Here is a 25,403-nt window from a genome sequence, read left to right as displayed (position 1 = left end):
CAACATGTGGTATAAACTAGTGATGCTGCATTGCAGTGCCAGCATTTGTAACACAGGTGACTGCTCTGGATCTGAAAAGTCTATATAGAGTCCAGTACATCCTCCAAATAATTTTCTGATGCATTAATCTTAGCTCCAAGTGAGCAGTGATGTAAACTGGAACAAACCCATATTCAGTGGACTCAGATAAGGGAGACTGAAAGTTCTTGTTCCTATTTCCTTCTATCATTGTCACTACTGATTGCCACTTTGCCTGATGGATAGGAATACACTCTGGCCCCTGACCTAGGTAGGCAGTATAACAGTTTCAAAAAGCCCCGAGACTAAGGGGGTCCAGTGTTACAAGGGCATCTGGCCCAAATTGGAGTTGCAGAGCTTGTTTAAGTTTCAGGTATTGCCATTTCTTCTTTGGGCCCAGTTGGAATTTCTCCCTAAGGCGAGGAAAGGGCATGAAGGAATCCTTTTCAATTATGTTGTTTATGCTCACAATCCTTTTTTAAAATCCAATTAAGCCACAGAACAGGACTATGGGCAATTAAAATTTTGGACTTACTCTAAATCGAAGTCTTTGAGTGTACTAAGGGATGATACTTAAACTTAGAAGCAACCAGATACCAGGCTTTCCTAGCAGCAAAAATTGTAAAGAATTTCTCTTTATGGAAATGGTAGAGGTCTGAGTTCAGGACTTACTCTAGTGGCAGTGGGGTTACAGTCCCTTCCCCCTGCTCAGCCAGGCTGAGGAGCCTGGGGGAGGGGGAGCATAGAATCATAGAAATGTAGGGCTGGAAGGGATCTCAAGAACTGGATGTCATCAAGTCCAGTCAGGGCCATCCCTAGGAGGGTGCGGGGCCCGGGGCGGAAGTGATGGCTTCATCTCTTCCAGGACTGACCATGCCAGCCAATTGCACTGGCCTGCAGGGCCTACCAAAGCGCAGGGCCGGGAGCAGTTGCCCCGATTCACCCTTCCCAAGGGATGGCTCTGAGTCCAGTTCCCTGCACCTAGATCATCCCTGACAGATGTTTGTCTAAATTATTCTTAAAAACCTCCAGTGATGGGGATTCCAAAACCTCTCTGGGAAGCCTATTCTAGCACTTAACTATCCATATAGTTAGCAAGTTTTTCCTATCTAACCTAATATCTAACCTTGCTGCCAATTAAGCCCGTTATTTCCTTCAGTGGACATGGGGATCAATTGTTCTCCATCTGCTCTATAACAGCCCTTAATATATTTGAAGACTGTTATCGGGTCCCGTCCCCCCCAATCAGGTCCCTTTTCTCAGACTCATGTCGAGGGGTCAGCCATTGTGGTATTTAGCTCAAAATTGAGGATATATAATAAAACCTAAGGTTGGGCAGACCAAAGCCTCTTGACAGAATAGGCAGCTGTATTTTTTTTTTTCAAAGGATACTCTGGGCTTGTTGCCCACACCTTGCAATATGGTCTTTAAAAGGTTGTTAAATCTGAAAAAAAATATTTGGGGGAATATAAACTGGCAAGGAGCTAAGAACAAATAGACATCTCGGAAGGACATTCTCTTTAATATATTACCTCTGCCCAAAAGGGATAGAGGGAGGGCTAGCCATCTATGTAAATCCAAAGCTTTCTGTGTGATAAAAGGCTTGAGATTAATTTTTACTATTTCTTTTATGTTCCTAGGAAAGAGGAGTCACAAGTACCTGATTTGCACCTGCTGCCAGGAAAAAAGTATTATCTAAAATGGCATAATTATGCACCCCTTGGGAGACAGAGAGAGCTTCCAACTTATGCCAATTAATTTTGTACCCTGCGATCTTCCCAAATAATTCCATAATTTGTAATATGTTAGGGATGGTCTGAAGGGGTTCGTGATGAATAAAAGCATATCATCAGCATGTAAGATGATTTTTGTCTCCTCGGATCCTGTTTTTATATCTTGTATCCCCTGATATGACCTTATTTGTATTGTCAGCAACCCTAAGGCCAAATCAAAGGCGGGTGGGGGTGGGCAGGGGACAGCCCTGTCTAGAATTATGGTGGAGATTGAAAGAAAAGGAGATATAGTTATTGGTTATGACATGCGAGCTAAAATTGGACTACAAAAGTCTAATCCAGGAAATGAAAGAGGGACCAAATCCAAATTTGTGTAGAATGAGGACCAAATATCTCCAAATTACTCTACTGAAGGGTTTTTCCACATCCGGTAACACAACTGCCATTGGTTTCAAGGGATTTTGATAGTAGGACAGCACAGCGATAACCTGACCAGTGTTGTCCAACTCATGTCTCTTTTGTATGAAACCCACCTGTATTATGTTCCTTTTTACTTTTTTCTGATTGTCCAGCTAGGATTTTAGACAATATTTTAATGTTGGAGTTGATTAAGGATATTGGTTTACATTCCTGAGCATCTTTTCCAGACTTAAGAGTGACTGAGAAGGTTTCATTCACTGAGAGGGACAGGGTTCCTCTAACAAAAGCTTCTGTATATAATTTGGTCAGTTTGGGAGCCAGGGTGTCTGAACTGGGCATAAAATTCAGCTGGAAAGCCATCTAGGCCCAGGGCCATACCTGATTTCCTGTTGCTTACAGCAGCCATAATGTCAGAGGAATGTAATAAGAAATCAAGCCAAATTTAGTGTTCTTCTGTTAGTTGGGGGAGTTGCAGATGTTGAGTGTATTCCTCAAAGAACTGGTTGATGGGGCGGTCTTCCTCTAAATACAAGCATGGGTAAATTTGGAGAATTGTTCATTAATTCTTTAATGACCAGTGACACTCTGGCCCTGACTAGAGTGAATTGAATTGATTTTTAGCTTTTAGTGATTTTATTGTAAGGCCACGTGCTAATAATTACCCAGCTTTATTGCCAGTTTCCCAGTACATCTGTTTCAGTCTAACCAAAGCAAATTCAGCCTGTGCTGAGGTTATTTTATTCATTTCATATCTGACACTGGTCGCCTCTTGGAGTTTAACCAAAGTGAGTGAATAGCATAGTTGAGCATTTCCATTAAATTCACCAGCTCAGCTTGTTTGGCTCTCTTTATGTGGGAGAAGCAGAATATCATCCTACCCCTTAAGTATGCCTTGGAAGTGTTGTTCACTAGACCAAAGGGTTGTTGTTCATCTCAAAGAAAAAAATTCTTTTTCCCCACACACTTTTTAAATTGTGTGTCAAGTAGTAAAGAGGACTTTTACCCCCATATTCTGGTAGTCCCTTGTTTTTCAGGAGACAACAGCTTGCAATACCACAGATGTACGATCACAGATTGTAATCAATTTTATTTCATTGTTAATAACAGAGCTCACCAAACCACCTATTACTAAAAAATAATTGGTTAGTATGTAGAAGGTGTATGTGTGAGGGGGGGGTGAGTAAAAGGTGCAGTCAGAGATTAAAAACTGTAGCCTTAGTACAGCGGATGTTGGCAGATTTTAAGGGGGGGAGGGGTGTCAAGCAGGAGCTCCAAGCCTAGGTAGGTATCTTCCCCTGCTGGCTCCCAGAAATCCTAAAGTATTTTAAAAATCTTTTGTCGTTGAAGCCTGTTAACATTTAAAGAGCTAATCTGGAGAAACAGTGGACTCAGAAGCACAGGCGCCAACTTTTTTCTGCACCGGTGGGTACTCACACCCCCAGCCCCACCCCAACTCCACCCCTGCCCCAAAGTCCCCACCCTAACTCCACCCCTCCCTGCCCCTATTGGACCCCTCCCCAAATCCCTGCCCCAGCTCCTCCCCCAAGCACACTGCATTCCCCCTCCCTCCCAGGCTTGCCGTGGGAAACAGCTGTTTTGCAGCATAAGTGCTGGGAGGGAGGGGGGAGAAGCAGGACACAGCGGCATGCTCAGGGGAGGAGGCGCAGTAGCGTAGCTAGCGGGGTGCAGGGGAAGCAGCCGCTTCCCCTCAGCACGTTCCATAAGCGGCGCCTTTCCAAAAGCAGCCGGAAGAGTGAGGGGGGGCGTAGGCTGGCGGCCTGCAGCGTGGCTGGCAGCCATGGGGGGACAGCGGGCACGGTCGGAGGAGCGGAGGGGGGCGCGGCTGGAGGAGCGGGGGGCGCAGCATGCGGCCCACAGTGCGGCCAGCAGCTGCGGCTGGAGGAGCGAGGGGGGGGGCGCTGGCTGGCAGCCCGCAGCGCAGCCAGCAGCCATGGGGGCGCAGTGGGCGCGGCCGGAGGAGCGGGGGGGCGCGGCCGGAGGAGCGGGGAGGGCGCAGCATGGTGACCGACAGCCACTGCCGGAGGAGCGAGGGGGGAGGGCCACGGCAGGGCCAGAGGAGCCATGGGGGGGAGGGGCGGTGCGGCCGGAGGAGGAGCCAAGGGGGGGCCTTTTTTATGTTTGCTCCCACTCCTCTTAGAAGCTGGCTACGCCAATGAGGAGGCAGAGGTGAGGTGAGCTGGGGTAGGAGGGTGGGGCGGAGAGCTGCCGGTGGGTGTAGAGCACCCATCAATTTTTCCCTGTGGTTGTTCCAGCCCCAGAGCACCCACGGAGTCGGCGCCTATGCTCAGAAGCACTTCCTTACAATGCTTGTCTTCACTGCAGAGTTAACTCAAGTTATCACTCAAGTGTTGCCCCTAACTCGAGTCTCATCCACACACACAAACACGTGTCTGGCACATCAGAGGAGACAGGCAACAGCTTAAGTTAGCGCAATTTGTCAGCTGTCAACACAATCACTCTGTGCTGCTCAGACAGTGAGGTCTCTCTCACTCAAGCGAGGCTAATTTGAGAGGAGGTGACTCCACTGGAGCTAAATTAACTCTGCAATGAAGACACAGTCACAGAGATTGCCTCACAGCACATCATCAGGGATCAGGGTTTGGCTCTCTGTGGTCAAAGCCATGGAACCTGCCTCCAAACCTAGTGTTCCTGTGTTAACAGTTCTGGCTCCCAGCACCCCGTTTCCTCTCTGTCAGCCCAGCTCCATTACAGATATGCTGCCAGGGATCCCCCTCTGTCTGTGGCTAGTCCCTGAGGTAAGGGGATCTGTAGAAGAGTGAATACGTGCCTTTGGCTATATTAACTTTTCTGGGTAATTTCCACTGAGCCATAAGCATCTCCGTCCTGCCTCCCTCCCTTCCTTGCTGCATGGACTCCAGACCTCACAAAGCCCCTTCCACTTAGTTGGGGCATAGGGGTGGGGACAAGGTGCTAGGAAGGTGTCTTGAGGCTTCCTTCTGTGTGTAGGAGGGATGTTCAACGAGTGGAGGACTGTTACATGCGTGGAGCCATGGGTATATGATCTGGATCATTGAAAAGTGAAAATAATTGTCAAACAATCAGCCTGTTGCATGCAAGGTGTCTGCACTGTATTATATGGAAGGGTCTCTGTAGCATCTCCAAGGTACCAAAAAAAAAAAAAAAAAAGCTCATGGCTGAGACTTTCAGAACTGACTAGGGGATTTAGCCAGACATGCCTCTGAACTTAGTGAGGGTTGTGTGAGTAAAACCTCTAGTTGGCTTCGAAAATCTCAACCTTCAGAATTAGATCACTAAAGTCCATCTTTACATGCTGCTCTAAGACCAAACATATCTCCTAGGGACGCAGCATGGCCTAGTGTATATGGCATTGGAGTGGGAATCAGGAGATGTGTGATTGTACAGTGCCCAACGCAATGGGGCTTTCATCTCAGTTGCGGTATTACACACTATTGTAATATAAATAATTAAAAATAATAAATGCACCTTTGAGGTTAATGAGCAGATACTTCAGGGAAGAAAATTAGTGACTTATTAAAAAAAGTTTTGAATAAGAGTATGTGAGGCAACATGGATCTAGTGAAACTTCCAACTTTAGTGAAGGTTAAATGAAAAGGAAACATGGAAAAGATTTATTAGACTGACTGTTCCTATCATGAATGTGTCTGACATTACATGAATCAGAACTTAACAATTACATATTCTGATCAGATATAGCCTGCATGAAATAAGCTGAAGGGGAACTCATATTAATGTAGTAGAAACATGAGGTCAGAGTACATTCAGTGAATATTTCCCAGAAAGAGCCAAAACAAGTTGCTAAAAACTTAGGTCAGAAATGGCATCAAATGACTAAAAAAAATAAGAGATCTTTACTAAAGGAAGAACATCCTCTACCAAGTCCCCATGCGTAAAAACATGTTCACTGCTGTCAAATGCTACAAGGAAAAACATTCTTGCATGCATTCATGAGGAATTATCTTGCTAATTAAGCTTCATTTTTTCTTCTTCCTTCCCAGTGTACTTGGCTAATTGTTTTCCTATTCCTAGCTTCATTATTTTTTCCTTCGAGAACAACTTTCAAAGGCAGATTCTGGGGGCAGAGGAAGAGTACCACAATGCAATTCTTTGGAATCTCTCTCCCCTCCTATTCCTCACACCCCTCTATCGTGGACATTTTGTCCAGGAGTGCTGACGTCGCATCCTGCTGAGGTGCCAACGTGTGGTTGGTAGAAAAAGGGAAACTGGCTGGAAAACTGGTATTTATTTAATGGAAAAAAGAATAATTAATCATTAGACCAGCAGGTCTCAACCCCATGGTGAGCTACAGAGCAATCTGAGTCGGTCACTGAAGCTGTTGTGTTTCCCTTACACTCCTGCTCCTGCAGAGCTGAGGGAACAGCACCAACCAAAAAGCACGGCCTACTGTTTCATAGAGCTACAGATTCCAAGATCAGAAGGGACCATTGTGATCATCTAGTCTGACCTGTGTAACACAGGCCACAGAACTTCCCCCCAAATAATTCCTAGAGCAGAGCTTTTAGACAAACATCCAATCTTGATTTAAAAATTGCTAGTGATGAAGAATCCACAATGACCCTTGAAATTGTTCCAATGGTTAATTACCCTCATTGTTAAAAATTTACACCTTATTTCCAGTCTGAATTTGTCGAACTTCAGCTTCCAGCCATTGGATCGTGTTATACCTTTGCGTGACACACTGACAAGACAATTTATCAAATATTTGTTCCCTGTGTAGGTACTTATAAACTGTGTTCAAATCACCCCCAACCTTCTCTTTGTTAAGCTAAACAGATTGAGCTCCTTGAGTCTGTCACTATAAGGCAGGTTTTCTAATTCTTTAATCATTCTTGTGGCTCTTCTCTGAACCCTCTCCAATTTATCAACATCCTTCTTGAATTATGTCACCAGAACTGGACCCAGTATTCCAGAAGCAGTCACACCAGTGCCAAATACTCCTACTCGAGATTCCCCTATGCAGGCATCGAAGGATCACATTAGCCCTTTTGGCCACAAAGTTGCACTGGGAGCTCATGTTCAGCTGATTATCCAGCATAATCCACAAATTTCTTTCAGAGTCACTGCTTCCCAGGATAGAATCCCCCATCCCGTGAGTATGGCCTACATTGTTTGTTCCTAATATACTCATTTACATTTAGCCCCATTAAAACTATTTGCTTGCGTCCAGTTTACCAAGCGATCCAGATCACTTTGAATCAGTGTCCTGTCCTCTTCATTATTTACCACTTTCCCAATTTTTGTATGCTTGGCAAAGTTTATCAGTGATGATTTTATGTTTTCTTCCAAGTCACCAACCCATGTTGACTCGCATTAATTATTCTATTCTCCTTTAATTCTTTATTAATAGAGTCCCGTATCAGTCACTCCATTATTTTGCCTGAGATCAATGTCATACTGACAGGCCTTGGTCATCCTGTTTGCCCCTTTTAAATATGGGCACAACATTAGTTTTATTCAAGTCTTCTGGAACTTCCCCAGTGCTCCAAGCCTTATTGAAAATCAACATTAATGGTCTAGCGAGCTGATCAGCCAGCTCTTTTAAAACTCTTGGATGCAAGTTATCTGGACCTGCTTATTTAAAAATGTCTCATTGTTGCAGCTGCTGTTTAACATCCTTCTAAGATACTAGTGGAATGGAAAGATTGTTATCACCATCATATGACACTACATCACCTATTTTCTTCCCAAATACAGAACAGAAATATGTATTGAACACTTCTGCCTTTTACTATTGATAATTCTACCATTTCCATCTGGCAATCACATACAGCTCCCTCTGTACCAGGGAAGTAACAGCTTGGTAGCCTGCCAAGGAACAGAAAAGAGTTTTGCCAAGCAGTCGAGCCTGACTCTTGGGAGCCCCGCTCCTGCCTTACTGAGCCTTCTCCCCCAGAGCACAGCAGGAAACCCAGCACACTTCTGTTCACACCAAAAACTCGATGGCACTGAAGCTGCTTGGCCCTCTAACAACTCAGAGGCCAACCAAAATCAAGAAGAGAATGCTGCAGTTCTCCCCTTAACACATATGTCAGTGAATGAGAACAGACACTGGATGGATTTTAAACAGCCACAACTTGATTAAACTTGGCACAAAGGGGGGGGGGGAGGGGAGGAGGCTACCCACCTGTCACCTATACTCTCACATACCAGGCATTTTAAGTGGTTCCAGTGTAGAGGTTACAGGGCTCCTACCATACAACCCATAACTTGGGGTAGACTCGCCTCAGCCTACCCCTATGACTCAGCTTCCTCTTCTGAATCCTTTTGCATACACACAAGCCCACATCCACAGCACCCCTATCCCATGAGCACAAGGCCTGTCAGCAAATTCTCAGGTCTTTTACTTCTGGGAACTGGCCCATTTATCTTTTTAACCACCCTAGAAACTTGTGAAGAACTAACAACCCTATCAAGTATTACCAGTACCCTGGGGGGACGTCTGTAATGACTAAATTCTATGACTATTTAACCTAACTGTGCCTCCAGGAGGCTGTGAGGAAGGCAAAAAGCCCATCAGGCCTCTGCCAATTTGATCGCAATGGAACTAAGAAATTCCCTGGTGACTCCCTAAAACAGGCAACCAGTCAGAACCACAGCATCGGCTAAACACAGCTCCAAACCCACAGTTAAGGGGAGGCGAGGCAGAGCTGCTGAAACAAGAAAAACAGACTCCTAAGGATCCAGGCTAAGGTTTAAATCAGTTAAAGGGAAAAGCAAGACACAATCATCTTCTCTCCTCCTCCAGCTGATCAATAGCCCAACAGAGCCTCTGGAGGAGATAGGGCCACTCCTATTATCTCCAACCTGTGCTCTCCTGCTTCCCAACCACCACTGATCCCATAGTTTGAAGTAGGTGGGTGGCATTTTCCCGATCCACATCTCTGCCACATGGAAGAAAAAGAAAGATTCCGAGAGATGAAATCTTGCCAAGTGGAGACAGAGAGACGCAAAACTCCACTTATCAACCAGAAGGGTCTGAGACAGATGAGAGGATGAAAGGGAGAAGAACGGAGGGAGAGATTTAGAAAAAGGGGCCATGAAAGGTGAAGGGGAAAGTCCTGGCGTTTTTAATGCTGGAACTTGCCTGGATTTAAATTTTAGCTAGGTCAGAAGGAAAAGAAAGAGGAAGAACAAAAATGAATTAAAGCACAAAACAATACCTGCCAACATATGAAAGCTATAAATTGGTACATTTGAGGTCTGAGTCAATGCCAATGGACATCTATGGAGATACCCCCGTTGACTTTAATGGACTTCAAATCAGGCCCTTAAAGAGAACCTTTTAACACACTAAACTAGGGGAGAATTTTCCAGGGACAGACTTTTAAAAAGTTATTTTTCTGAACAATAGCAACTGCCCTTATTAAAGAGCTATGTCTCTGTGCTGATATATGGTGTCATGGTAGGAAAATAGAGGGCACTTTTAGGATCATGAATGGAGAAAAGTTGAGAATCTCTGTAGATCAATCGATCAAAAACTCTCCAAGTAAGAAATGTATCCTTATGCGTCATCACTGGAAATCAAGCTTCTGTTCTAGAAAGCTACACAGCTCAGTTTGTGTGTATGTCATTCTGCTAAATTTCACGTCATTCAGCACAGTAAAGAGAATAAACATAGAAAATAGAAAGGCAGTTTTATGTTTTTATATGAATAAACCCACAAATCACATGTAACTAAGTAAGAAATACATTTTACCATGCTGTATGTGCATTTCTGTTTTAGTCATATGGATCAAGACCAGAAAGTTAAATGGGGCAGGAAAGCTTTTCATAATGTGGTGTGTGGCTTTTGGAAAGCATAGTGAGGAATTTTTGCAGAGGATGACCCATTTGGAACAATAACAGCAACTTCTGAAATACTACTCTTTGGAATTCAGACAAAATATCTAAGGCAAACTCTGCAGGGCAGGGGAAGAAGAAGTAATAATGAAGTGTTTCTTTTCTGTCTCTGAATAGTTGTATAGCAACCGATTTGTTAAAACAGATTACATACAAATTATTCTTTGTCCCTTGAAAAATTATCTCCTCAGTCTGAATATACTGTATTAAGGTTTTTGCTGAATTTAATTCTACCCTTCTTATTCTATAAGTACAGGGTACTGGGGACGGAATGCAAAACTGAACAGTTTGGGATTCATAGATCTGCTCCTTTGAGGTACTCAGTGATCCCAACCACCACTGAAGTCAATGAGAGTTGAGCCTGCTTGGCATCTCAGAGGATCCAGTCTAAATGCTTTAGTGGCCGCAATGGCACAAGGAGCAAATCTAACAACATGGCTGGGATTTCGTGGGAGCCTACAATATCATACGCTTTGTCATGAAGTGCTACAACATTTAACAACAATTCCCTGGAGAGGTGGTGAAGGGGAAAGTTCAATAGTTTTTTTCAGCAATGGAGCCTGCGAGGAGTCAAATTTTCAGAGGTGAAAGTGAGCTTAGGGATCTTAATTTTATCCATTGTTACTGTTAGTCAATGTAATCAAACTGTTCCCAAGCCTTTCATCATCAGACAAAGGTAGCAGATACCCAGAACAGGATAACTGGGGTCACAATCTAGAAGTGAAGTGCATTGACAGGGAGAATTTACACAGCTACTGACTTTACCGACATACATCTGGCGGTTACTAATCAGTTGCTAACTTCCATGTGAACTAAAATTCACCCCATAACGTTAGAAATAACCTTTTCAGTTAAAGTCTGTTGGTTCTACGTAACCACATGTATTTTTTTTGCACAGATAAAATGTTTAGTAACATTCATTCACACAAAAGTTAAGGCTTACCATTGCTGTAAGACCGAAAATTTCCTATAAATTTTATGTATTCATATGTTGGAAATTCCTTCGGGTTCAAACTTCCTCTCAGAAGATGACAGTAAAACTCTAAATCATTGTCAGCTGGATTGTTAGAAAAAGGAGAAATAAATAAATAGGCTATTTAAACTAAACACGAGTGGAAAATTTGGTCCCAATCCTGCAACTAGTAGTGTATGACTACACTCGCTCAGAGCCCCACAGAGTGCAGTCCACCAGCATGCTAATTGCAGGATTGAAGCCTGTGTGAAAAAAACCCTAAATAAACCCAGAATGTTCAACACTCCTAACAGATTTTTTTCTCATGGCTGATTTGCAGAATTAGGGCCTGACTCTTCACTCCATTATGCCAGTTTTATTAAAGGAATTACACTGCCATAAACCTGGTATAATGGAGTGCAGAATCAGGCCCTTAATTTAAAACCCTTATTTATTTAGGTTTTTCTTTCCATAATTCACAGATTTTTCATGTCTTCTGTTTGGGGGGAAAACTGTCAATTTCTTTTAAAATTAACATTGGAATAGCAGAGGGTTTTCTATATAGTAGATTTTTAAAAAATGGTGTAGATTCTATTGTCATGTGTTCCATATTTTTTGCCTCCCCCACTCTTAGAGCTAATTTAGATGAAGTATGTGAAAGGATTATTTATGAAAAAAAATTAAATGATAAAATAAATTCAGATTAATTTACACATATTTCAAATGTAATGTAAAACACAGGTGTGCATCACTCGAGTATCTATGGACAGAATATAACTGTACTAGGTTGAAACATAAATTAAGATGTGATTTGTTTCCACTGAACTTCTCTAAATTTCCATGGTCAAACCTGTTTTCCTTAGCTCTCCCCCTAAGACACGATATTTTATAATTAACATAGCTGCAAGCAGTCTTGCTTTAGTAAATAAATGCAATGAATCTAGTTTGAAATTGAACAGAAGCATCATTCCTGGTGGCAACATTTGTTTCAAAATGAATGAAAATATATCTAAAGATGCAAAATATTCATACTGACATATATCACAGAGAGACTCCACCCTTGCAAGAGACAAATCTTCTCTCTCCCATGCTTTTTGTTTAGTGGGAATGATAAAACAAAACGTACTCTTTAGGGAATCTGATGAGGCAGAATCTGCCATAAGCATACGAGAAGATAATATTTTATAAACTTCTGAATGTTCCTGTTCTGGGAGGAAATTTAACAAATTCTGATCCATGACGTCACACTGCAAAGAAAAGAAAGTACAAATGATCAAAACAAAAAAAGAGTGGAATTCTCATTCTCCACCAACCTGCCATTTTCCGCAATTGGGACTGAATTTTATTTGCGAAACCAAACAGAAAGCCCAATTTTCATAAGCAGCTGTTTAAACTTTCTATGCCCATAGGCACTTAAATACACAAAGTGCCAGATACAAAGCCCATGGAAGTCAGTGGGAATCTTTCTGTGGACTTCCATGGGCTGTTGTTCTGGTCTAAAATAGGTAAGTGGGTACACAAGTTAGGCAGACACTTCTTAAAATTGTGCTCTGTATCATCATCATCAGATATTATACTAAACAAAAGTAGTACACGCTGGGCCATCTCTGGTGTAACTCCATTAACACTTGTGAAGTTCCCCTAAGCTTGAGTTTTCTTCATTAGAATTAAACCTCTAAAGGTAACCCATTCCAAAGGAAGTCCCTGCTGATCATATAGGGCTAGACTGTGGAAGAGAGGGTGTAGTGAGCCTTCCCACCTGCAAAGCACGGCCACAATTGCAGTTTCTGAGCTTTGGGATGTGCAGTGACTGCCTCCTCTTACTGCCTCCAGGAGCACAAACCAGTAAAGGAAGGCAGGAAAGAGGTGGGTCCATGGCTTTGCTCCTGCCTATGTCCCTTGTCCCAGCTAGAGCTGGTCAAGCAAACGATAGAGGAGTGCTACACCATCCAAAGGGACAGTGCAACATGTGAACTCCCCTTGTGTTCATAGGGGTGCTTTGGTAGGGATTGTGCATCCTCAAGCACAATCCCGTCTGGATTGGTAGGGCTCTGTACTGCCACCAATAGGCCACTGGCTTAACTGCACAGTCTGGCCCACACTCTGTATGCCTACACAGCAAAGAAAAACCCACAGCTGGCCCGTGCCAGCTGACTCAGGCTTGCGGGGCTCAGGCTGCGGGGCTGTTTCACTGCTGTTCAGATTTCAAGGCTCGGGCTGGAGCCCGGGCTCTAGGTCCCTGCAGGGTGGGAGTGTCCCATCTTTTTTGTTTTGTGTTTACACGGTGCCTAACACAATAAAGTCATAGAATCATAGAATATCAGGGTTGGAAGAGACCTAAGGAGGTCATCTAGTCCAACCCCCTGCTCAAAGCAGGTCCAACCCCAACTAACTCAAAATCAAAATCCATACCTAGAGCTCCTAGGAGCTACCACAATATAAATAATAATGATCCATTTCCATATTTGGGATTGGATTTCAGACATGGTTATCATGCTAAAGACTAATAGGGTGAGGAAAGAATAACCAGTTTACAGTTTTAGATCACAATTCAGGAAAGTATTTAAGTACCTGCCTAAATACGTCCTTATTGAAATAGGGTTTAAGTCTCATTGACTTCAGTAGGACTTAAACACATGCTTAATTGCCCTTCCTGAGTAGGAATGTTTCCCTGAATTGGATCCCTAGTTTCCAGTAGGATTCAAGAGTAGAGGGGAAAGCAATGAAAAGCATTTCCTTAACACTGAGACAAACATCTGAAAAACTTTGAAAACTGAAGAAATTCTGTGGAAATCATTGGGCCCAACAGACCGTAAGACAGAAAGAGGCAATCTCTCTGCCCACAAATGACAGAAAGATTATTGAACTCCTGCACTGTGGAGGACTAAAGAAAAATGAAGTAGGTGGTTTTAGCTTGAGCTACTTTGTTACTGTTGCATAGCAATATTCCTATGTTCACCACCAGCCCTCCTTATTTCATGACAGTTTCACCTAAGGAGAAAATAATTACTCATCGTATTATAGTTTAGTGGAATATGTTAGGTATATTTTGTTGGATGGAATATATTTAACATATTTGGCTGAATGGCGAAATGAGTGTAAAACATAATTACAATTTTCCTAAGCAAAAAAAAAAAAGGCATGTGGAATAGAAGTGCTTCCTGTTGCTTCTGGCTGTGTATTTATATGGAAACTGAACTACTAAAAATGAGTGAGGATTAATGCCTTAATTATCATTCCATCTGTCCCAGTCCAGTATCACCAGCAGGAGCAGAAAAAACCCAACTCTTTTCCCCTGCTTCCCACGCTAGACACAGCATAGCACAGGAACATCTTTGGGACACAAGACCCAGTAACCAATCCCCCCAACACACAGCCACATAGAGCAGCAGCTCCACCACTCCCACCTTCCTGGGAACAATCCTTAAAAGGCCTGCTTTCCTTTGGACCAGACCAGCAGCAGACCTTCACAGCCCAACAGCCTGGTGACATCAGTCAACCAGTTCAGGATCTGATCCTATTCCACTGAAGTCAATAGGAGTTTTGCCCTTTATTTCAATGGAGTAGAACCAGACCCTCAGTGCACATCTCAGAAGGCCATCATCACCAGCAGCACTATTCCCCATCAACTATAAGTAAGACTGTGATTCTGTCACAGAGGTTGCGGAAGTCACAGATTCCATGACTTTCCGTGAACTTCTTGTCTTCCGCAGCTGCAGTGGCCGGTGTGGCTGGCCTGAGCAAATGGCGGGACTATCTGATACCTGTGGAGGGCGAGGAGCCCCGGTGGGCCAGCCTTTATTCCACCTTAGTCCCAAGGCCCGCCGGGGACATTGTTTGGCGGCTCCTTCACGGAGCCGTGAGCACGGGCGTGTACCTGGCACGGTTCACCCCTATTCCCGAGGCCTGCCCATTCTGCGGCGTGAGGGAGACCCTGGCGCATGCCTACCTCGAGTGCGCCAGGTTGCAGCCCCTGTTCCAGCTCCTCCAGAACCTCTTATTGAGGTTCTGGCTGCACTTTTCCCCACACCTATTCATTTATGCAAACCCTATCCGTGGCCCCACTAAGTCGCGAGACCTCCTCGTCAACCTCCTCCTGGCTATGGCCAAACTCACCATCTATAATACCAGGGAGAGGATGTTGGACGAGGGGGTGCTCTGCGACTGTGGGGCCTATTTCCGTACCTCCCTAGTCTCACGTCTCCGGGCAGAGTTCCATTGGGCAGCGTCCGCTGGCACCCTTGCCACCTTTGAGGAGCAGTGGGCGCTGTCTGGGGTTCTCTGCTCGGTGTCCCCATCCGGTACCCTGATTTTGAACCTTTAACCTCACCTCACTCCCTGTTTTTTCATTAGTTGTCCCAAGCAATTATTTGGTTCCTGGGTCCAGTGGTCCCTCCCGCTAGGCTGGGGGAGGGGCCTTTAGAAGTGGGCGGGTTAACCAATAGGGCTGGCCTGAGCAGCATCAGTCCTGAGGGTAGCCTTGGGGACTGTCCAAGCAGCAGCAGTCCCGGGGACGGCTGGAGAAGTGGCCCTGGAGGCTGTCGGGAGAGCAGTCCCCAGGGGCATCGGAGCAGTGGGCTGTCAGGGCAGTCAGCCCCCACTGCTGGAGTAGGTGCCTCCCAGAGCAGCAGCACCTCAGGGCCCTCCAGAGCAGCAGGGCCCCAGGAGAAGATTTAGTCATGGGTATTTCTCATTAATTTTTATTTATTGCCCATGACCTGTCCATGACTTTTACTAAAAATACCTGTGACTAAATCTTAGCCTTAACTAGAAACCATTTTATATTTTTCCTAGAAACCAAGGATGGAAAAGAAGTTAGGTCATATTGTCCCTCTCCACACCAGAATATCCTTCAGAGCTTTGTCTTGTCTAGTTTTAAATGTATCACAGCAACAGGGAACTGAAGTGTATGAATCATACTAAAAAAAACCAAAGATCACTGGTTGGATATTTTTAGAAATTATAAATTTTTAATTTTGATGGGAAAAAGTCACAACATTTTCATCTCCCCCCCTTTTTAACCAATGCTAGAAATAAATTGGGGGGCCAGTCCTGCCCCCAGAGTGAATATTCATAGAAATCAATGGGATTACTACTCACAAGAATAAGCACTACATGCAGGTTTTGGAGTTTACAGGATTGACCCATAATTTGTATCTGCAAAAGAGTGTGCAAGAATTACTCACGGGTAAATGTCCAAGTAGAGGTGTAATACTGTCAGAAACATATACAATGGTTCCATCTGTGGTGACTGCTATAATGAAGCCATCTAATGCCTAAGAGAAATGCACAAGTGGAGAGTTCTTTAACAGTAGTATGAGCTTTTATTAGTAATTCTCATTGTACATTGATCAAAACCTGTTATCTCACCACCACATTATTAGTAGGTTGTAGGAACATTATCTCAAGTTGCACAACAGTAATTCTCTGATTTCACAGTCTTATCTCACTTATACAGCGTTCTTTGTAGTTCAGCAAAATATACTAGCTGAGACAACAAAAGGCTTACAAGAATATTTCAGATATCAGTTTTTAAATTAATAATAATGCAAAATGGCTAAGCCTGGATCCTTGGAATTTATTAAAAAGAGTTAGCTCTGTGTAAATATCAAAGTATCATGACAGGACACAGTGCTATCTCAAATAATAATTACCCACAAAATTAATCTGTTTGTATTAATGTAACATTGTATATTACTATGCTTTCATGTAAATAAAAGCGAGAGAAATGATCAAATAAGTTTTAGCTTCAGGTTTAACTGAGTGACTTATTTTAAAGATCATGGTATTCGATTATTCATTAGTGGTACAATTCACCTTTGTGCAGAGAGCCAATATAGAACTTGAGCATTACTTAAATCCCACACAGCAGCAGATTCTCCAGCCCTGGGATTTAAGTGGGGGCACAAGTCTTGTACCAGCCCTCTGCATCGGAGAAAATATCACCCTAAAATATTTTATCATGTAAAAATAGTTTGCTCATAGCCATATCTGAAATCAATAGCCTATTCCATCTCAAGCTAAACCTTCTAAGTGTATCTAAAGCAAGGCCTCATCTACTACTCCAAAAGGAGAAGCAAACAAATAAGAAGCACTTACAGTATTTGGTCAAGTACAGTATTAAATTCATAGCTCCAGTCCTGCTCCCACTGAAGTTGATGAGCCAATAGCAAAACTCCCATTGACTTCAGTGGGAGCAGGTCTGGATCCATAAATCAATCAATCAAAGTTCTGATATTGGTGCCAGTCACCTAGGGAGGTGGTGGAATCTCCATCCTTAGAGATTTTTAAGGCCCATCTTGACAAAGCCCCGTCTGGGATGATTTAGTTGGTGTTGGTCCTGCTTTGAGCAAGGTTTTGGACTAGAGGACCTCCTGAGGTCTCTTCCAACCCTAATCTTCTATGATTCTATGATCATTATTGCAGCAACACAAATGTTACAAACATTAACTAATTAAAATAAGGCTTATACATATGCTTTTGGAGAGATCTGTTACTGTGTATGTGTATTGCAAAAAGCCAGATTACTGTGACATTGAGGTCATAGGTTAAATGCAAGATCTTATTGCAAATCTAGGGAATATTACCTTTTAATGATGTTATATTGCATGACCTCCAAATCATGACAGTCTAGGGGTAGATCCTGTGAGATGCTCAGTACCTTTACGTCCCATTGACTCCAATGAGAACTCAGGGTGACCTGGCACCTCTCAGGAATTCCCATATAATTCAAGACATTTTAAAAAATAATCAATATTTTTCAATAAATAAACATATGTCTTGGTTGCCAGAAGTGCTCAGCACCCCTGCCTGCTTACATCAATAAGATCTTCAGGTGCTCCAAACCTTTGACAATCAGGTCAATAATTTATACCTCAGTGGAAGACTATGTTCACTAGCTCTTATAGTTAGTTTGGTTCTGTTAAATTTAGGTGCAGATAATATTTTTCTGTCATACATTTAAAATATTTTCTAAAAGCATTATAGCAATTAACTCAGGAAGGAGAACAGTGGCACTGCAGGGCAGCTGGGTTATGCCTGTTACTATGGTGAGGTGTTTTGTATTAAGTCTGTATGCAAATCATACAAATTAACTCACATTATAATTCTGTGGGGAAATCAAATTAACGTATGCATATATAATTTTATTTTACTTATTTGAAAATAGTCCATCTAACATTAATATGGTGTCTCTCTCATCAAAGGTTATTCAGCTGTAAAAATTACAATTGTACAGATATAAATTAATACTGTTCCCTTCTAAATCAGCGACCAAATTCCCATGGTGCTTAAACTTAGACTTAGAATCTCCTGTGCCTACTGGCACATGAGTCAACCCATTTTTCCCATCACTGTCTGTCCAGAGCAAGGTGTTTGATTCCTTCATAGGATGTCTCCATGCTGGCAGCATCCTTTTCAATCCTCCTGTGATAGGTCATTCTTTGTTCTCCATCCCTTCTCTTCCCTCCAGGTGGAATCCAATCTAAGATGTACCTTGTGCTTCTGCCACAGGGTCGCATGATAACATGGCAAAATCACTGTGGCAGTGTCTGTCTAATTATTGAGTCCACAGTCTGCTGAACCCGGGGCACCACACTTCCACATTGTTCACACAATCCCTCCAATGAATTCCCAGGATTCTTCTTAAACAACATGGTGGAATCCATTCAGCTTCCTGTTGTGTGCTTCCACATCTGCCACATTTCTGAGGTGTGGACAGTAGTGTTGGAAGAACAATAGCATTGTACAATCTCTTTGTAGTGTGCAAGATACATCTTCTTACTCTTCCAGCTGATTGAAAAACAGGAAAATGAACTTCTGGTTTTACTGTTTCTTGCCTTCATTTCTTTAGTGAGCTGGCCCTTGGCAGATATTGTACTTCCAAGATAGACTAAGTCATCAACTCTTTCGTATTCTTCTCCTTCAATTTCACATCTGCCAGTGTTGATAGCATTCTCTCCTATCTCCATAGTCTTGATCTTCTGTGTACTGTTTCAAAGTCCCACTTTAGCAGCTTCTGCTTTCATGCTCTCAAGAATGGTGCGGGATCAGGTCATTATCAAGACAGTAGCCATTTCACTGCAGTCAAATACACTTTGGGGTTTTTTTTTGAGCCATTGCTTGCAAAAAGCAAGCTTTTATAGCTGGACAAAGAATATTTTTAAACAGAGTCTTGTCCAAACATAGTAAGTTAGGACTTGTTTGGGTGACCAAGCACAGAGAGAGAGAGAGAGAGAGCACGCAGTTCAACAGGATCTCCTAATATCTACTAAGCACCGGCTCATGAAGAATCATAGGGTACGTCTTCACTTACCGGAGGGTTCGGCGGCAGGCAATCGATGTTCTGGTTAAGACGCGATAAATCGATCCCGGATCGATCCCGGAAGTGCTCGCCGTCAACGCCGAGAGGAGTACGCGGCATCGACAGGGGAGCCTTCCTGCCGCGTCTGGACCCGCGGTAAGTTCGGACTAAGGTACTTCGAATTCAGCTACGTTATTAATGTAGCTGAATTTGCGTACCTTAGTCCGAAGTGGGGGCTTAGTGGGGACCAGGCCATAGTGCTATCTTCTATTGGTAACTACCCTACAAGAAAAGTCTGCAAAAAAGGAAAGTTACTTATCTTGTAATAACTGGAATTCTTCGAGATGTGTGGTCCCAATGGTTATTCACTGTGAGTGCACATGCGCTCCTTGTGCCTAAGACTAGAAGATATTTCAGTAGCAGTATCTGTTAGGCACCTCCCTGTGCTCCGATGGCAGGTGTATGCATGGGCACCTATGGGAAGGTGGTGAACCAAAGTTGTCTTGGCCAGCAAGGTGCTAACAGGATTACTGTTTCTCAACCTGCTTGATCTTCCTGAGGACACCAGGAAATAAGGGAATGGGAGGGAAGGCATACATTGGTGGGTCCAATCACTATAAGAAGGAATCCTTCTGGAGTTGTGCCTGTGGGCAGCTTAGGAGCATTATACTAGACACTTTCTTGGTCGCTTGGGTCACAAAGACGTCCCAGGATGGAACGAGCTCCACTACCAGAAGAAGTACTGCATGGCCAAAGGGTGGATCTCCCCCTCATGATCTTTATGGAAAAAGCCTGCAGAGGCTGTCTGCCAAGATGTTCATTACTGCCAGTAGGTGCACTGCTGAGATGGGGATCTGATGCCAGATGAACCAGTTCCAGAGTTTGACTACTTCCATGCAGAGTGGGGCAGACTTCACTCCTCCTTGTTGGTTTATATAAAATATTTTAGTCATGTTGTCTGACATGAGTTCAACATGTGCAATACAGATGAAGGAAAGAAACCTCTTGCGAGCTTCATGCACTGTCCAAAGCTTGAAAAGATTGTTATGCCATTTGGTTTCTTGTAAAGTGCAGGATGGTCTAGATGGTCATCCAGGTTAGCTTCTCAGTCAAGCATGGAGGCACCTATAATTAATGTCTTTTTTTGGTGGTAGGGGAATAAAGGAACCCCTATGCAGACAGTGTCTTTGATTTCCCACCAGGTGAATGACATTAGGATGTTCTGAGGAAGCAAGACTCATTTGTCAAGGGTGTCCCTACTTGGAGTGTAAACCATCCACAAACATGTTTGAAGACACCAGAGGTACAGACTTGTCATATAGATCAGTGGTTCTCAACCTTTTTCTTTCTGAGGCCCCCCCACAACATGCTGTAATCACGGCCCAGCTGTGCCACAACAACTGTTTTTCTGCATATAAAAGCCAGGGCCAGCGTTAGGGGGTAGCAAGCAGGGCAACTGCCTGGGGTCACACACCACAGGAGGCCGCGTGAAGCTAAGTTGCTCAGGCTTAGGCTTCAGCCCTGGGTGATGCGCCTCAGGGCCCCAGACTTCAACCCCAGGTGGTGGGGCTTTGGCTTTCTGCCCTGGGCCCCAGCAAGTCTAATGCCGGCCCTGCTTGGCGGACTCCCTGAAACCTACTTGTGGTCCTTCAGGGGGCCCCAGACTCCTGGATGAGAATCACTAATGTAGATGCAGGCATTCATATGGCCTGGAAAGAACCAGGCAGGATCGGACTGCTATCTAGGGGATAAGTCGAAGCTAGGTGGTGAGATCCCTCATCGTGAGGAATGTATCCTGACTTAAGTACGCCTTGCCCAAAATCGAGTTCAGATTCACCCGGTTAAATTCTAAAACTTGTGTGGGGCCTGAAGTTGACCTTTCTAGATTTACCTGAAGTCCTCAGAAGTAAAAGCGATTGCAAAAGGAGAGGACCGCCATCTGCGCCTCCTGATACGACTGACCTGTGAGCAGCCAGTCATCAAGGTAAGGAAATATTGGGCTGTCTTACAGACTCAGACTTGCTGCTACTACGGAAAGTGAAACCTCTTGGAGCCGCTGAGATGCCGAAGGGAAGAACTCTGAACTGAAAGTGCTCGAGGCTCAGCGTGAAGCGCAGGAATCTCCTGTGTCCTGGATGAATGTCTATATGAAAGTAGGCATCCTTCAAACTGAGAGCCACAAACCAGTCGCCTTTCTGTAGGGAGGAGATTATTAAGATCAAGGTGGTCATCCTGAATCTCAAATGGGCACATGAAGACATTCAGCTGTCTGAGGTGTAGGATGGGTCTCCAGCTCCCTTTCTTTTCGGGGATGAGGAAATATCTGGAGTAAAAGCCTTTCCCCCTGAGTTGAGGGGGCACGGGCTCTATCTAGCTGGATTTGGGAGTCCTCCTCCTGTGTGTGAGTCCTCTTGTGAGAAGGGTCCCTGAAGAGGGACAGGGAATGGGATTTTGGAGAAGGGAAGCCAGGAATTTGATAGTGTCGCCAGTCGAGAAGCTGTTGAGGACCCATTTATCCAATGTGATGTGATGCCACATAAGGAGGAAAGGGATTCTAGGTTCAAGTCCCTGCACTCATACATTGAATCACGTCCATTCACCCGTTTTTCTTCATACTAACATCCATAAATCACAGCAGAGAAAACAAATATGCAGTGAAAACAGGTTATTAAATGACACTCCAAAACCAGATAACCTTTACATTTTTAGTATCAGAAAAGACAATTAACAAAGCTGTAGTTATTTATAAGATAGAAAATTACATTTTGGCAGCTCATTTGGATTTCATATCAAACCTACACAAACATCATTGAGTCATTTCCCTAAAAATCGCTGCTAGTTTTAGAAACTCCTATGGTATAATTTAAATGTAATTTAATAGAATATAATTGCAAAGTGCTTGTGCTCCCTATTATAATAAAGATGTCTTTGATAGGAACTTTGGAAATGATTGCACTGGCAGTATTAATGGTGTCAAGTCAATAGGGGCTGTCATTTTCTATGTTTGTATAATACCTAGCACAATAGGGTTGTGGCATGGATGACCTTTAGGTACCAATGCAGTATAAATGTTAAATAAAATAATAATAATATATATATACATAAAAGGAGAGATATGGCAAACTTTCCCTTTCCCTATCTTATATTTGTAGCAATAAAATGTAAATCATAATTTGAATTTATTTTATGTATTACATTTAATATGTGTGTGTAGCATTTTTTAAAAAGTGGATTTCTATTGACTGCAGTACTTCGGTTACTGCAGTGTCCAAGCATGGAATGGAACCCTGTATTGGTTTCCAGTCTTTTTGTTTCACGGTGGCTCTGCTTTATGGTCAAGTACAATAAAATCTAAAGTTCTTCTCCTTTTGGCATCACAGACATATTGTTGCTCTAGAACAATGTGCACAGCCATAGCAAAAGTATATGCATTTTTACCTCCAACATCAGCTGGGTGAATTCTTCATTGCTGAGAAATGAAGGCTTCCAGTCTTGTTGAATTTCACAAATCTCTGTCTGTGCTGAGACTTCTAAACAAATAACAACATTACAATGTTTTTTTAAATCCAAAGAAAAAGTATATTTTGCAAAACTTTATACAAACTGCTGCTAAGGGATGTGAATATTTTGTATCGCTTGAAATGAATAGAGATTTTCAAGCATGGGATATGCATGCAGTGCAAGAATATGGATAATATCCTCATTGGGCCATGTCCGGAAGTCCTTACTCAGTTTTCATTCAGCCAAACCCCATTGTCTTCAATGGGAGTTTGCAGTCAAATGGCCATTGTTTTCAATCAGTGCGTTACCTAGGTGAATATTGAATAAAAAAAAAAAGGCATGAGCAAAATTAAAATCAGGATGAGGATTAGCATATATCAAATATGTAGTTACTGTTTACTGAGTTTCAGACTCAGGATGGGAATGACCCAGGGCTAGATTTTGGCCTACAGCCACAACGCCAAGTAGGGGCAGTGAAAAGCATCCTTGAGGAAGCTGGAGGACTATGCCTTAGAAACCATAATCACTTCCCCAGTTGCTTGGTGCACAGGTGGAATGTACAATTTACAACATCTCTTGTGATGGAGCATCCTTCTCCCCTCACAGCATCTCCAGCCAGCTCCACAGTGCAGTGTAGGCCGGAGGATGGGGGAGCAAACCAGAGCTTCACTCACAAAAAACAGTTGGAAAATGCTATCTCCTATCCTTTAAAATAAAAATCTGACTGTGAACCTGTCTGATAGTTTGATGGTGGCATTCTGTTCTGCCACATGGAAGCACCATCCAATAAACACTCCTAGGGCACTCGTCCCTTGTAAGTTTTCACTCGGAGAAGTGCAAGTGTACGATAATTATAAATCACAGCTCTGTAGTTAAGACTGAACCCAAATGAGAGTTTGTTGAATAATTTATTTCAAATAACATTTCAAATTAGTACTGGTATATTATGGACCTCAGTGGGTAAGTAATGTAAGAATGTATTTGTCAGATAAATTATTTGATTCATTTCTCAAAATTTGCCTAATATTCTGTTCAGTATTCACCCAGCTCTAATAAAAGCACACTTGAGCACTAGCACTGCTGGTCCGGTGGAGGTAAATGTGGCCTCTCTACTCTACTCTGATTAACCTAATCTATCAACATTTATAGAGCACTTAACACCACGTTCTCTCTGTTTCAAGAGACTGACCACAAACATAAAAATGGCTGAATGATTTAAAAGGCAGTAAACCTATAACAGTGTCTGTGTGAAGTGTCTCATGGAAGTAAACCAAAGCACGCACACAAGCACAGGTTAGTGCTTTTATCAGTGGAGCTGCAGCAGTCTGTTTCCCACTAAATTAATGTTTTCAGCATTCGTGGGGTTGTTTTGATACCACAATGCAGTGGCTTTACCGGCCCAGAATGTTCAGCAGATGGCTGGGGAAAAAAGGATCAGCTCCAATCAGCTCTTTATTATATACCCTGCAAAATGCAGAATATTTTACAGTAGATACTACCATGGAAAAAATGGCATATTTGAAAAATCAATTTCTGGAAGAATTATTTGAATTTTGGCAAGCTTCCTTGGATTAACAGAAAGAGACTGTTTCTTGAGCAGGAAATCTGAAAATTGATCTGCTTTTCTGTTATAACTAAATTATTGGTTGAGAAAGCTGAATGTAAGAGAAAATAGTATTGAATATAACAAATAAAACTATCATATGCAGTGTGGATAAAGCAATGTTTTTAAACTGTATTGTTTGTTTTGTAGTATGTTGCATATCTACTATTGATTTAAACTTTTAAATAATAGATTTTTGTCTGAAAAGTATTTTTCTTTCTTTCTTTTTTTTTAAAGAGTACAAAACCAGTAGCAATTCAGTCCAACCTCTATATACAATCATAGGCTGTTTACTAAACAGAGAACAATTGGGTAAAAGAAAGTAAAATGCCTTTTTTGAGTAAATTATTGGCGCTATCTGATACTTCATTTACACTTATTCAGTTCCTATGTGGTTGTTCTTTAGTTGATTTTTTAAAGTGTGCATATTACATCTTCCTTTACTCTGCCTTGGGCAGCTAAAAAGAAAGATATATCATTACGGTCACCAAAGAAGCTGTAAAAGAATAACAGATATAATGAAACTTTCAGATGTCCCAATCATGCCCTCTTGCATGAAATCATCTTGTCTATGCCAATATTTCATTAAAAGAAAACCATCACTGCAATAACAGATTAACTATCATTCTTTCCTCAATTATTTTGACATTTGTGACTTAATTATGTTGGTGTCATGATGTAAGAGTTTTATCTGCTTCTTCATTACACCCATATGTCTCAACTCTGAGAAGGTGGAAAGATTGTCCAAGGAATAAAAGACAGCAAAGTGGCATAGACTAATTCACTAGGCCCCAGTCCTGCAAGCTGCTCTATGAGGTTGGACCCCTTCACCCATATGGAGTTCTAGTGAAGTCACTGGGATTCCAAATGGGCTTAAGGACTGTCACATCTGGAGATGTGGCCCATTTACACTGTTCCAGAACTGTGTATAAACTACCTGAGCAGTGTAAAGAGGCCTTATCAAATTAGAATCAGTTCCTATTGCAGACATGC

At 42.8% G+C, this 25,403-nt stretch overlaps 1 protein-coding gene across 2 annotated transcripts in view; it reads right to left on the bottom strand.

Annotated features, from left to right (window-relative positions):
• Positions 1-25,403, bottom strand: part of NPAS2 (neuronal PAS domain protein 2) — a 146,914-nt gene that overhangs the window by 49,667 nt on the left and 71,844 nt on the right. For both annotated transcript variants that reach the window (XM_034757982.1, XM_034757981.1), the window contains 4 exons: positions 22,745-22,836; positions 16,191-16,280; positions 12,131-12,251; positions 10,996-11,109 (listed from right to left, as the gene is read on the bottom strand). In XM_034757982.1, coding sequence (XP_034613873.1) covers positions 10,996-11,109; positions 12,131-12,251; positions 16,191-16,280; positions 22,745-22,836 — 417 coding nt within the window. The remainder of the gene's footprint in view (positions 1-10,995; positions 11,110-12,130; positions 12,252-16,190; positions 16,281-22,744; positions 22,837-25,403) is intronic.

Source organism: Trachemys scripta, chromosome 1 (genome assembly GCF_013100865.1).
Source record: "Trachemys scripta elegans isolate TJP31775 chromosome 1, CAS_Tse_1.0, whole genome shotgun sequence".
Lineage (NCBI taxonomy): Eukaryota > Metazoa > Chordata > Testudines > Emydidae > Trachemys > Trachemys scripta.
This window is presented reverse-complemented; position numbering and strand designations above follow the sequence as displayed.